General features: G+C 53.0%; 3 protein-coding genes across 5 annotated transcripts in view; 1 reads left to right on the top strand and 2 right to left on the bottom strand.

The window, feature by feature from the left end:
• LOC309859838 (phosphatidylinositol 3,4,5-trisphosphate 3-phosphatase and dual-specificity protein phosphatase PTEN-like) overlaps nt 1-11,036 on the bottom strand; it is a gene marked incomplete at its 5' end in the record, with an annotated part of 105,600 nt that extends 94,564 nt beyond the window's left edge. Inside the window, 2 exons of one of the 3 annotated variants that reach the window (XM_082720972.1) lie at nt 9,942-10,082; nt 11,001-11,036. In XM_082720972.1, the coding sequence (XP_082577098.1) occupies nt 9,942-10,006 (65 nt within the window). Of the gene's footprint in view, nt 1-9,941; nt 10,083-10,995 lie in introns of those variants that run through there. The other 2 variants (XM_082720964.1, XM_082720969.1) reach the window with 2 other exon arrangements.
• LOC309859831 (lipase member K-like) overlaps nt 1-13,217 on the bottom strand; it is a 596,159-nt gene that overhangs the window by 475,793 nt on the left and 107,149 nt on the right. The gene's annotated exons all lie outside the window — the stretch shown is intronic.
• The window catches only part of LOC309859861 (uncharacterized protein), a 105,533-nt gene continuing 92,551 nt past the window's right edge, over nt 236-13,217 (top strand). The window contains exons 1-4 of the mRNA XM_082721078.1: nt 236-844; nt 2,563-2,648; nt 3,035-3,111; nt 4,319-4,563. Coding sequence (XP_082577204.1) covers nt 2,626-2,648; nt 3,035-3,111; nt 4,319-4,563 — 345 coding nt within the window. The 5' untranslated portion in view covers nt 236-844; nt 2,563-2,625. The remainder of the gene's footprint in view (nt 845-2,562; nt 2,649-3,034; nt 3,112-4,318; nt 4,564-13,217) is intronic.

Raw genomic sequence — 13,217 nt, 5'->3', positions numbered from 1 at the left:
TATGCCAGCACCCTCCTGTTGGCTCGGGGGAATCATCCAAGGTATTGGAAGGTCAGCTTCTAGAGACCCACCACCGACTTCTTCATATGGTTCCCTTATCTATTCTAGCAGCTCCTCTGTCCCGAGAGCATCACATTGTATGCTTTAGATCAGTGCTGCACAGAATCCGCTCCCCATTTATTCTAGGAACTGGGGCTTCACCTTAATCTCTTCAGGTCCAAAGACCTCCAGCAGCACCTGGTGGGTGTGTGTGAGCCCAGGAACGTCTTCCCTTGATCAACATCCCTGTCAAGCCAGCCACTGATGCCCGAGCAATACACAGGAGAGCAGGCCTCCTCTCTCGCTCCTGGTTTGTGTCTAGTGCTGAGTGATCCAGGAAAGAGTCTGTCTAGGATCCATCATACACAGTCATTTATTATCTCAGCGCAGTACACGGAAATCATCAAGGGAACAAAAATGTCCAGTTGCTCACTCCCACTAGCCACACGTCAAGAGTCCCATAACGACTGGAGTTTCTGATGGTTGCGCTGGGAGGGGACAGCGGTCATGGGCATGCAGAACTGACACTGAGGTGACTGCTGCAGCGTCCTGGTCTCATTAGAAGGCATGAAACTCCAATCCCTGTCTCCTCCAAGGGCTCCGGCTCCGCCAGCCCCGTGAACCTCTGAGAGCACTGCAGAAAGGTCAGGCAGATGCTGCACGGCCCAGAGACATCTCAACGCACCTGGGATGAAGGGGTGAGGCGGTTTCTCTCCTAACGGCATTGCTCCTCTTTCAGTTCTTGCAGATCTACTGATAGAGAGCATCGAGGACTACTCCTTCAGTGAGGACGAAATCTCTTCAGGTAGGGAATGGCACCGAGGAGGGGAACAACATGGGGTTGCCCCTGCCGCTCTGGAGAAGGAAGAAGGTGGGTCAAAAACCACCAAGGAAAGCGATGCTCTGGCACAGGCATGATTTGCTCATGTCACGTTCTCAGGATGAAAAGAACAGACGAGGTGTCCACGGGCCTTTAGGGTAGGCTGGGTTTGTCATCACCACTCGACTCCTTGCATGGCTCCTTGAAGGATCTTTCCCATCAAAGCTGCTCGTGCCTCCCTTGGCCACTGCCACACGTCAAAGCTTGGCCTCTTTGCTCATGGCCTCTCAGGAATGGTGCACAAGAGATTCTGCATCATTCTTGGCACGGACCCAGACCTAGTCATGCTCAGGACTTGGCGGCCCCAACCGCACTCTCCTGGGCAAGAGACACTACGCGACACTCCGTTCTGGTCTGAGCCAGGAGGTATAAGACAGGTCTAAATTCTCTCCCTCATAACCTCCACTACCAAACCATCCTGGTTCTCTCCAAGCTGCTGTACTTCAAGGGGACGCCCAGAGCTGCAGAAGGGAAAGCGTACTTCCCCTGGGTTCACTACACAGGCTCCCGTAAATCAGAGCTTCTGCCAGCCTTCACACCCCAGCCGAGTCTGACCTGGGGACGTGTTCCCAAGGGTGGGATGGCCCCATGCAGCTGCCCTGGAGAACCCCTGTCATGGGCCACGGTCCCCCGGGCCTGTGTGAAGGGGCTGCTGGACCTGCTTCACACACTTGCTGCCCCGGGTCCACTCTACCTCTCACTAGCTGGCGCTGAAGCATAGCACAGAGCCTCTTGGGAGCAGGGCCAGGGAGTCATGGTTCCTCTCACAAACCCACCTCGCTGGCCCACAGCCCTGGCCATGCTCCCCACTCCCTAGGCATGCCCAAACGGCAAACATTCCTCAGGCCTGCCCAGGGCCCTACACACACCCCGACCCCGTCCATTCCTGGCAAGCCTCAGCAGGAGCACTGGCAGGAATCCCGTGTTTCAGTAACCACACCGCTGGACGTTTTCCAGCCCTGAACAGCTGAGGGCGCCTGCACAATTTCCCATGCTCCTGTCACCATTCAACCTCTGTAACACTTAGGGAAACAGAGGGTGTTGCGTTCCCTGAAACACGTCCCTGGGAAGGTCATCCCAGTCCCTGGGCAGACATGGGCTCTGGGGACGTGGTGGGTCATCTCTCCCGGCACTTCCCCAGCAATCCCAGACCCATGACAGCTGCTCCCAGCACAGACGGATCGGGGGATTGATTCCAGGGGACCCAGGATATCTCCTCTCTTTCCTTGGTGGCCCCCTCCTGGACAACAATAGGACTGGTGGAGCTTGGCAGGGGGAAGGACATGGAGCATCTCTAGGGGAGGAGATGGAGGAGGAGGAGGAGGAGGACGACAAAGGAGAGCAGGGAAGGACAGGAACAAGGACAGAGGAAGACAAAGTCCCGCAGAGGCAGTCTTAGGGACAGTGACAGCCTCCAGGAGGGAAAGGATCACACAGCCAGGCTTCCGGGTCTTGGAGAGAATCGGAGGTGGGAAGAACAGTTGGGCAACCAGAGACCCCCCTGTACCCTGCGGAGATCAAACGACCAAGGCCAGGGAGGACTCAGAGCTAGGGACGCACCCCACTGAGGGCAGAGCCCAGCATCCCCAGAGCAGCAGGCCGTGGGTCGTCACCTGCACTAACTCCCCTTTGTTCTCTCTCAGGGCCAACCCCAGCACCCTCGCTGCTCCCTAACCCGAAGAAGGATTCCACAGAAGGCGATTCCGATGGAAGGAGCCAACCTGCGCCTGTAATTCACTTCCACCTCCATCTCTTGGGCTTCCTCTCTCCTCTGTCCCTAAGTGCCTCCGCCCAGCTCTTCCCCTTTCCCTGCTTTGACGACGCCAACCCCGGAGGTCCTCGTCTCTGGCAGGCACTCGGGCTCTGCATGGGAACTGCTGCATGAAATCCCTGGGAAGCTCTCCTCACCCCTTTCCTACCATCACCCTGACCCCTCACCGTGGACTCTGGGAAGCAGCCCCGGACAGCAGAGCAGGGAGGAGGGCTGGGAATCGGCAGGGCACGGATCACCCGGCTGGAGGGGCCTCGGGAAGGGAGGCTGGGCCTGGGTGTCCCCACTTGGTTCTCTGATGCCGGGGAGTCTGTGCTCATGCCCACTTCTGCTCTTGCTCTTAGCTCTCAAGAAACTTTCCTTCAGTGGACTTGGCGCAAACGACAAGGGAAGCAGAAGAAGAGGAGGACCCGGGAACGGGGTGAGTCGGGCAGGAAAAGGGGCCGGTGAACATGGACACATCTTTTCTCTCGTTGCCCTGTCCCTGTTGTGGGTATCTCAGCAAACAGCACAAAACCCGGGGTGCTGCCCTAGTCTCTGACCACAAAGAGGAGAGGAGAGGAATATCCCAGTCCCTGCGGCACTAGGAGGTCCTGAGAACGTCCCACGGGGAACCTCCACCTGATCCCTGCGACTCCCTGTGGTGGTTGGGCGCTGTCGTCCAGGAGCTGCTGATCTTGGAGGGAGGGCCCTGGCTGCCTGGAGGGACTGGACCCCAGGCAGCCTAGGCACAGTGACCTTCTGGCAAAGGGCTCCTCGCCCCCCATTGAGCCCCTCCCTCTGCACGACACAAGCCTTGCCCTCCCACCCTGCAAAAGCCAGCAGACGGCTTGCTCCCGGACGACACTAGTCGCGAAGAGACAGTGGTGGGGTGGCCTCATCTCCCACTTCAGGCACGTGAGAAATGAGCAAACAAGACAGGCCCCCGGGCTCACAGGAGCAGGACAGCTCACCCCTCCCAGCGCTGCATCCCTGTGGGCGGGGAGTCGGGCCTGGTCTCCAGATGAGTCATGTCCGCCGGCCACTCCCATACGATCTAACCAACACCTCCAGTCCCCTGAGCCTCCAAGATGCCTCGTGGGAGGTAGTGGGTCCCCTCATGGCACATTTTGCTTTGTGAGTTTCATACTCTAGAGACTCACCTCGATCCCTCAGTCGGCAGGGGAGACCCACCAGGGAAAGGCCACCCTGCCTACTCCCACCTTGCCCAACACCTGCCCACAGCCCGTGGACTGTGCGAACTCACTTCCCATGGGGGTTGGGAGCACGTCGTCTCTGCCACGCCACCTGCAACACTCATGTGGGCAAAGGCTCCCCCCACAGAAAAGGGCACGTCCAGGGCTCTCAGAGAGGCTGGGGAAGGGACAGCCCAGCAGGAGGAGGACCCCGCCGTCATGGAGGAGGACGCTCAGGGAAGGGGCCTGAGGGACCCTGGCAGTGTAGCCTTCATTCAGCCCCAGGGGGCCCACAGGAAATTCCCCTTTCTTCAGGTCATGCATGGGTTCTGCAGGAAAACCTCCACCTCAACACCTCAGAAGACACGTCCCGCAAAACCCCACAGGCCTCTGGTAAGGCCCAGGCCACACGCCACTCGCTATCTCACACCACTCTACCCGTTGTCTCCACAGCTGCGCCACAGGACAGTGTGCCCACCACCCCGAGGCACCAGAGGCTCCCAGGGTGCTCCAACAAAGGGAGCCAGGACGGCCCTGGGGCCCCACTTGCGGCTCCGATTTGGGCCCGGAGGAGGATTCGGCGTGAACGTACAGGGAAACACGCCTGCAGGAACGACTCTCTTACGCCTGACCTCCGTAGGCCAAAGAGAAGACTTCTGGGCAGCCCACCAGAGGACGGCACTGGAGCCCCGAGGACGAGATGAGAGGACCCTCTGAGTCGGCCACCACACCCAGAGTTGGCTGCCCGGGCCCTGCCGATGACGGGACACTTGGAGCACGAGGCAACCACCTGGGCCCACAACAGTCCGTTGTGTGGGGAGACTGGGCCCACCTGGGACTGGGCGGGACAGCAGCCTTCCCATTGTCTCCCCTGTCTGCTGCAGGGGCTGCTCCTCCTCCCGCTGTCCCCTGCAGTCCCCGACAACCCTGCAGAGCATGACACATGCAGGACGAAGCGGCACTGCCAGGGCCCCTTGACCACCCTGGGATCGACTCGAGGGCCAGCAGCCCTACCCCTGCTGGATTCCCCAAGGGTGCCGCACCGGAACCGCCCCCGTCGCTTCGACGCACAGGACTGTGACCAATGCTGGGCTCAACACTGGCAGCAGCCCCACAAAACGGGCCCCGCTCAACCTGTGTGTTTGGCAGCAGCAAGAGGTTTAGGGAGGAGAGGCTCTCCCCTGCACTCAGCGGCCTCTTCCTTTTACAACTCAGACAGCAGAGGCCTCCCCCAGCTGGGCCTCTGCCACCTGACCAGGAACGACCCACGCGGAGGGACAGCTCTACGCCCCTATTCAGCAGGAAGAAGCTACAGAAGATGAGACCGTCCTCCTTCAACAACCTTAACCACGCAAGGCTCCGCAATGGTCAGGGGCACACGAGGAGGGAGGGGAAGGCTAGCTGAGCGCCAAGCAGGAGCTGGCACACCACACCGCCCCCCAACCTGTGATACGGGGGACATCCCTCAGGCGCTCTGACTGCCCTCAAGCTGAGGAAAGGAAAAAACAGATTCTCCACAGATGGAGATCAAAACCCGGCAAGACCGGAGTCTCCCTCGGTTTGTAAAAGTCCTCCTGATTCTGCAGGAAGAGGCCTGCTTAACGAGAGCCTAGCGACCTGCCAGAGGCCCGGATCTCCGTTTCCTGAAGCCCTGACATCTCCCTCCCCTCCACGACACTGAGGGAGGCTGAGGCTGAAGGAAATGTCCGTAGGACAGAGTTTCTTTTCAAACGTGCAGTCCCTGGGATGGACCTGTGAGAGGAGGAAGGTAACATTCCTCCAGGAAGCTCCCCACCATCTTTCAATTCATGTCTTCCTGGCAGGAAAAACCACCTTCCCTTCACAAGAGCAAAGTCAACTGTATCCTCGGTGTCCTCTGCCCTCCTGCCACATTCTTGCAAAACCTCCCTTTTGCTTGACCTCCTCCAATGCCATCCCAGAAAGTCAGCCTCCTGTCACGACCCCAGCAAGCAGCCCTTTCTACCCAAGGGTCGTATCCCTGTGCCTTAATAAAAAGCACCTCCTGCCAGCAGAGCCGTCTCAAGACTTCTTTCTTGACCATCGGCCTTGAATGCTAACCTCTTTCCTACATCAGTCCTGTCTCCTGTAGGGCTCCTGTGGAAACAACCCTGCAACACGTTGGGCCCATTTCTGTCAACTCTTCCGACTCCATCCACCTCACCCACTGCACATTCTGTGTCCTCCGAGGACTGGACCCTTCTGTGATTCTTGCACTCAAACCCTCACATGGCCCCTCTTTCGGTCCTCGACGTGGCGGACGTTGCCCTTCTGAAACTCCCCAGCCTCCCATCCTCACTTTCTTTGTCTCGCAGGTTTATCTGGTCCATAGGTTCTCATCACCAACACGCTACAACCAGTTTCTGCTCCTGAGTAGAGGACTCCATTCCTTTCCTTTGTCCTCAAGCTCAAATCTTAAGTCTCAGATGTTTGTCTCACAACTTTCAAAATTCTTCTTTCCCCTAATGCCTCTCTACCAGTTTCTCTTCTTCCTTTTTCAAGCCGCCCGCCCTCCCTCCCTCCCTTCCTTCCTTCCCTACATGATCTTTTCGTTCTTTGTATTCCTTCCTCCCTCCCCCTCTTTCCTTTTCTCCTTCTGTTCTGTTAGTCCCCACACAGCACTTCAGTACTTTTTCATCTAGTGTTCCGGGACTCACTCTTTGTGTACAAGACCCAGGAGCTCACGGCAATTCGTTCCCTATTATAAAGGATGAAGGGAGACCCACACGGGGGCATCTCAAAGGTCGGCTTCTCTGCAAGTCAATGGGAAGCTTCAGGGTCATGAACCCTGGCCTTCCACACTAGAGCTGGACACGGGCTACGCTAAGCATTCCCCACAATCCCCTGTCATCCAAGACCCTGAGCATACGGGCTGTCCCACCAGAGACCTGAAGAGTTTCATTTCTCGGCTGAAATGGGCCTCGAGTCAAGCCGCCGCCCGAGTGACTGGAAAAGTCAACTGGCTTCAGCACGACTCACGGGTATATAGTCTTTGAAACGGAAACTTCATTTAATCAGCAGTTGACGTGGGGGTGAGGCTACCATGTAGAAAGATCTATCTGAATTCCGGAAAGGAACAAGGCACCCGACTACAAGTGGCTTGCAGGGGTAGACGCAGCGACCATTCCTGAAGGGAAGGGCTGGAACGCGTTCATTGAGTCAGGAAGGGAGGAACGTGAGGGAGCGATCCTGCCACAGCCCCTCGTGCTCTGGCCATTAGCAGAGGGTTCACACTGCACAGGAACACGGGCAATGCTGGGGCACAGCACGGAGATGTCTCACGTGCCTCACCTCACTCCGGGTGTGCTGTGTCCTGGGAAGACAAGCCTTGTATTTGCTGATAATGTGGAAGAGCCTCAGCCATGTGTCCCTGGTGCCAGGGAAATCAGAGCTCGTTCATCCTGGATCGCAGCACACCCGTCTCCCCAGTGTGGGAGAGCCCTTAGTCGGGGCACTAACCTCGGGAGACACGAGAGAACTCACCCTTCTGAGGAACGGAGACATGACACACATAGGGGGAACCACCCCAGGGCAGTGCTCACCTTTGTACACAGTAAGACCACCGGAGACGCACCTCGGGGATGGAACGAAGGTGGGAGACCCTTCCTTCAGAGAGCTCTGCTCTTCTTCATGTCCAGGACCTCACACGGGGTAGAAGCCATGTGCTGGGATGGCCGCACAAGAGCTCGCAGCAACAGGCATCCCTTCGAGGCCATGGGCACATTCCCACAGACAGAAACCGGTTGAATGCCATCTTCAGGGGAAAGCATTTAGGCCAGCCACACCCTTAGCCAGTATCTGAGGATCCACACAGGCGGCAACCCCGACAAATGCAGTCAACGTGGAAGAGCCGTTTGATACAGGTCTCACATTTGGGGACACCAGACAACTCAGAGCAGCGAAATCTGTCTGTCATTACTGGGGCCCCACCTGTACCCAGAGCGCCCACCTTGCTCACCGCCACAGAAATCACACAGTACAAACCCCTTGTCTCCCGTCACTGAGGCAGAACCTTCAGCCAGAAGTGGGCCCTTTCCCAACACCAGAGAACTCACACGGGGAGAGTCACTGGAGCGGTACCCTGGTGGGAGAAGCTTCAGGTGGGGCTCAGGCCTGAGGCTCCCGCCACCATCTCAGACTGTACTTCATCCCTCACACGGGAGCGAAGGTGCAGGCACCCCTGGGACCCCTGCATCATCACTGTGGCTGACTGCTGAGGACATCCCATATGGGAATCCCATTCCTCACGGAGCCAACCCAGGAAGGACCTGGGAGGATTCGCACACAGGAAAATCCTCCCAGTCTGATGAGCAAAGGAACGGGCTCAGCTATCCCTTCTTCCCTAGCCAGCAATGACACCCTCACACCGAGGAATCACTGATCCCAACGCAACGAGGGGAAATTCTTCCCATCAGAGAATCACTGGGCAACTACCTCCCAAGGAATTCCTCGGGGTGACACTGAGATACAAACTCAGACACTGCAAACACAGACAGCTGGGCCCCGTTCTGAGGGATGCGGAATGTGCTATTCCAGTAACCAATAGCCAGAAATCAAGCACATCTGCTCCGATCCAGCAGTACTTGCATAAAGGCCAGTCTCACCAAACAGGCGGGTCTCACAACACTGCACACTGTGCCAAGTAAGAACGGGGGACGTTTCCTTTACGACCTCTCACAACTGACACAGGTACTGTCTCTTGCTAGCAAGTGGGGTCACAGGAAGTAACGCTGCCCGGGATCCATGAGAACATCAAGTTGAGGGTGAGCTTGGAATCTCAGAACACAGGCGATCAATGGATGTTCACGAAAACATGAACCTAACCATGTAGGTAGATCGCAAGGATGAATGGTCACAAGATTCAACAAACACATGGTTTGTGATCTACCTCTCACGCCCTTCATTCTACTAATATTGTCCTCACAAAGTGCAAAGGATTTACAAATTAATTACACGCTTAGAAATATCTCTATTTACTTCACTTATCGGAGAGTGACAGAGCTAGCAGGGCGCAAGAACAGTCGGGGTTGGGCAGCGAGGAAGACGGAGAAGGGTGCCCAATACAGGGCTTGATCCCCCAGGATCCAGGGATCCTGACCTCAGCCAAGGGCAGATGCTTACCCAACTGCACCACCTGGGGGCTTGCAAATTAATTTCATCTCATACAAAGGTGTTCTTTGGAAGACCTGTGAGGACCAGGGCACGAAAACCTCGACAGTTCAGCATCAGGCAGTGAGGGCTTCCTCCCCGTCTATGAGAACGTGGGAGCCAAGGGCTTTTCTCCACCACCAAGTCAGCTACGTATCTCTGGGCCCGAGAGGGTGTATGACCACAGCAGACATGGAAATACTCCCCGATTCGGAAGATTTTAGAACAGGAGGGGGTTCTTACACTCCCTTCCATAAAGACAAAGCCTGTCCAGGAATGCCTGCGACGTTCCTTCAGTTTAGCTTATGATGTCAGGGTTATGGGACGGAGCCCGGAGTCAGGCTATGGAAGGCATGGGGAGCCTGCTGAAGGGTCCCTCTCATCCTCTGCAACTCCCACACCCCCACCAAAAAGAAACAGGAGAGAGAGAGAGAGAGAGAGAGAGAGAACGTGTGCCGAAGTCCACTCAGACATACATTTGTAAAGATGCCCGGGATTCGTGGCTCTAGATGAATGTTCCAATAAAGCAAGTGTGGGCAGAACGTCGATGGTCGAGATAATGTTTATTTATTAAGTTTTATTTTATATAAAAGAATTTATTTTTTATTAAGTCAGTCGTGTGTCTTACTAAGTCAGGCTGCAATAACTCGGGACTCTGCTACCAGGGGCAACATGGAGTTCAGAGGTTTTGTGTGGGGCAGGGACTTGCAGAGCCTTCTCCATATGTGCCCAGAAGTAAATTTCCCACACAGCCAACTCTAGACATTCTGGTTAAGGGTACATCTCCAAGTTAATCAACAAGAAGAGGCTATCATTTCCTCCGGAAGAGAGATGAAGCCGGCAAGAAAGACACCCAAGTCAAGGCCTGAACCTCAACCCAGGGGGGAGATTCAGAACCAAGACAACTTACCACTGCGATGCACGTGCAACAGGGAAATGGCAGCGGTCACACTCCTGGACGTGCTGCACTTCCATCTGCACTGAAGAGACAGAGGCCAGACGCTTTGGATGCTGCCCAGGAGGCCACGTCCCCTGAGCCTCGAAGCACCACCTGTAAAAACAAGGAGAGCATTCAGTCGAGGTCTCAAGACCCACACATGGGGAGACACAGAGTCACCCATAACGGAAAGCAGGCCCCTCCCTCCCAGCAGGGAGTGCAGGCTCAAAAAGGCCAAAATCACAGGGCCCTGCCATCTGTCAAAGTCTTAGCATGGCTGCTGGAAGACCTTCCCCTAATACATGCTTAGAGATTTGGCTTCCAGAACTCAACACAGGACAAGAAAAAAACCAACCAAAAAAAAAAACCCCAACAACAACAACTACCTTCCCCTTCCCCAACACCCTTCCACTATAGGGTCGTGGCTAAGGCAGACTTCACACTGTGCGCATTTTGCCCTGATAAACGTCAACCCTCCAATAAAGCACAGAGCGTAGAGCTAGGCTTGGGCACCCCAGCGACCTGGCTGGCTGCCGTGGCTGCCTGGGCCTGCCTGCCTCCCTCCCTCCCTGGCTCCAGTCCTTTCCTATGAGCATCTGCCTGGGCCCTGGTACTCTGGCTCTGCCCCAGGTACCCCGGGCTCTGGGTGCAGGCCGTCAGAAGGCAGTTGAAGGGTCGCAGACTCCAGCCGGCCGGCCCTGTGCTCCCCTCAACCCAACCACCGTGGTAACCAACGTGGGCCCAGGTGCCAGATCGAACTGCAGCCCCCACCCTCCTGCTCAAACACAGGTTCCCCTCAGAAGCAAGGCACATCGGCCCCAAATAACCTGCCCTTTAGCCCCCACCCCACCGCCCTGAATATCCCCTCGGAACGGAAGCCCCAGAAGCCAACACAACCACCATTGCAGGCAGCGCATTTCACTCATCCTCACGTCTTACACAGGTTGTCTGAAGGGTCCAGAAAAACCCGCCTACGTGCTGCTGTGATGTGAGGAACCCTTCACTTCCCCAGAGTTTGAAAGGTCACCTGACCCATTTTGGAGGGCTGCCCCAGCGACAACGCCCACTCCTCCTGCCACCCTGGGACTCTGCCTGCAGAAAAAGAACAAGAAAGAACAAGAGTTGGTGATAATGTGAAGAAAAAGGAACCTTGTGTACTGATGGTGGGGATGAAAACTGGTGCAGCCATTATGGAAAACAATGGGAGGTTCCTCAAAAAATTAAAAATAGAACTGTCATATGTCATATGTTCATATGTCATATGTTCCAGTAATTCCATTACTGGGTATTTGCTCAAAGAAAAGGAAAACATTTGAAAAGATACGTTTACAGTGCAGCACTATTTACAGTAAGCAAGATATGGAAGAGCCCGTCAATAGATGAATGGATAAAAAAGACATGACATATATATATAGATAGATAGATAGACAGATCTCTAATAGAATAGTATTTGGCCAGAGAAAAGAATGAAATCTTAACATTTGCAACAACATGGATAAATCTAGGGGGTATAAAACTAAATAAAATAAGTCAAAGAAAGACAAATATCCTATGATTTCAATCATATGTGAAATTTAAGAAACAAAACAAAGCATAAAAGAGACAAAAAAAAAGAGACTCACGAATATACAGAACAAACTGGTGATTACTAGAGGGAAGGTGGGTGGAAAGAGGGCATGAGACAACGAGGGTGTATCACTGAAAAGGAAAAACAAAACTCGATCTGAAGTCATTATTATTGTCTACGTAGAAAATCTCAAGTAACTTATAAAAAGAAAAAAAAAAACTATTGGAAGTAATGAGGAAATACCAAAACATCATAGGATACAAGGTCAATATAAAAAAGTCAACTATTTTCCTATATCTGAATAAAGAATTGAATTCCATATTTTCAAATGAAAAAAATACCATTTACAATACACCCCTAGAAAGGGGTACTCAAGTATAAAATCTAACACAATACATATATACAGGAAGACAAACCTGATGGAAGAAATCAAAGATCTAAATAAATGGAGAGAGAGTTCATATTCATCGGTAGAAAGACTCAATATGGCTAAGAGGTCAATTCTTTCCAACTTAATCTATAAATTCAATGAAATCCAAATAAAACCTCCCAGTTATCTTGCAGATATTGACAAGAAGATTCTGAAGTTTACACAGAAACGCAAAAGATCTAGAAGAGCCAACACACTGGACACCTGGGTGGCTCAGGTGGTTGAGCATTTGCCTTCAGCTCAGGTCACGATCCCAGAGTCCTGGATGAAATCCCGAGTCAGGCTCCTTGCTCAGAGGGGAGCCTGCTTCTCCCTCTGCTCTCTCTGCCTCTGACATCCCGTTTGTGCTCTCTCTCTGACATATAAATAACATCTTTAAAAAAAGTTTAAAAAAAACAGAACAGCCCACACAATGTGGAAGAAAAATGAGAATTCACCTTACCTGGTCTTGAGACTTACTATAAAGCTACTAGTAACCAAGACAGTGTGTTAGTGCTGAGAGAGACACACAGATCAACAGAACAGATTACAAGGACCAGGAATAGATCCACCAAAATAAAGTCAAACATTTTTTGACAAAGGCACAAAGGGAATAAAAGGAGAAGAGACAGTCTTTCAACAAATAGTGCTCAAACAACTGAACACTCATGCAAAAGAAATGAAACTAGACACAGACCTTACACAAGTATTAACTAAAAATAAATCAGAGATCTAAATGTAAAAATGCAAGAATAAAGAATACAGGAGAAAAATCTCTCGGACACTGGATTTGATGATGAGTTTTTAGATAGAACAGAAAAAGCGTATTCCACGGGGAAAAACATGCGTTGGATATATTAAAAAGAAAGTCGTCTGCTCTGTGAAAGACATTTTTAAGAAAATGAAAGGATAAGGCACAGACAGGGAGAAAATATTTGGAACACAGATATCTAGTAAAGGCTTTGTGTCCAACATGAGAAAACAGCTCTTAAAGCTTCAATAGTAAGAAAACAAATGACCAAATGAAAAATATGCAAAAGATTTGAACAAACACTCCACCAAAGATATAAGGATAGCAAATAAATACACGAACAGATAGATGCTCCACATCACCTCAGTGGGAATATGCAGACAACATGACACAGGTATTGGAATGGTTACATCAAAAATAATGACAGTACCAATTTCAGGTCCAGAATCAGAACAACAAGATTCTGATTCATAGTTGGTAGGAACAAAAACTGATACAGCCACTCTGTAAAAATAGTTTGGC

The sequence above is a fragment of the Mustela nivalis genome (assembly GCF_964662115.1).
Source record: "Mustela nivalis genome assembly, chromosome: 2".
NCBI classification, from domain to species: Eukaryota; Metazoa; Chordata; class Mammalia; order Carnivora; family Mustelidae; genus Mustela; species Mustela nivalis.
This window is presented reverse-complemented; position numbering and strand designations above follow the sequence as displayed.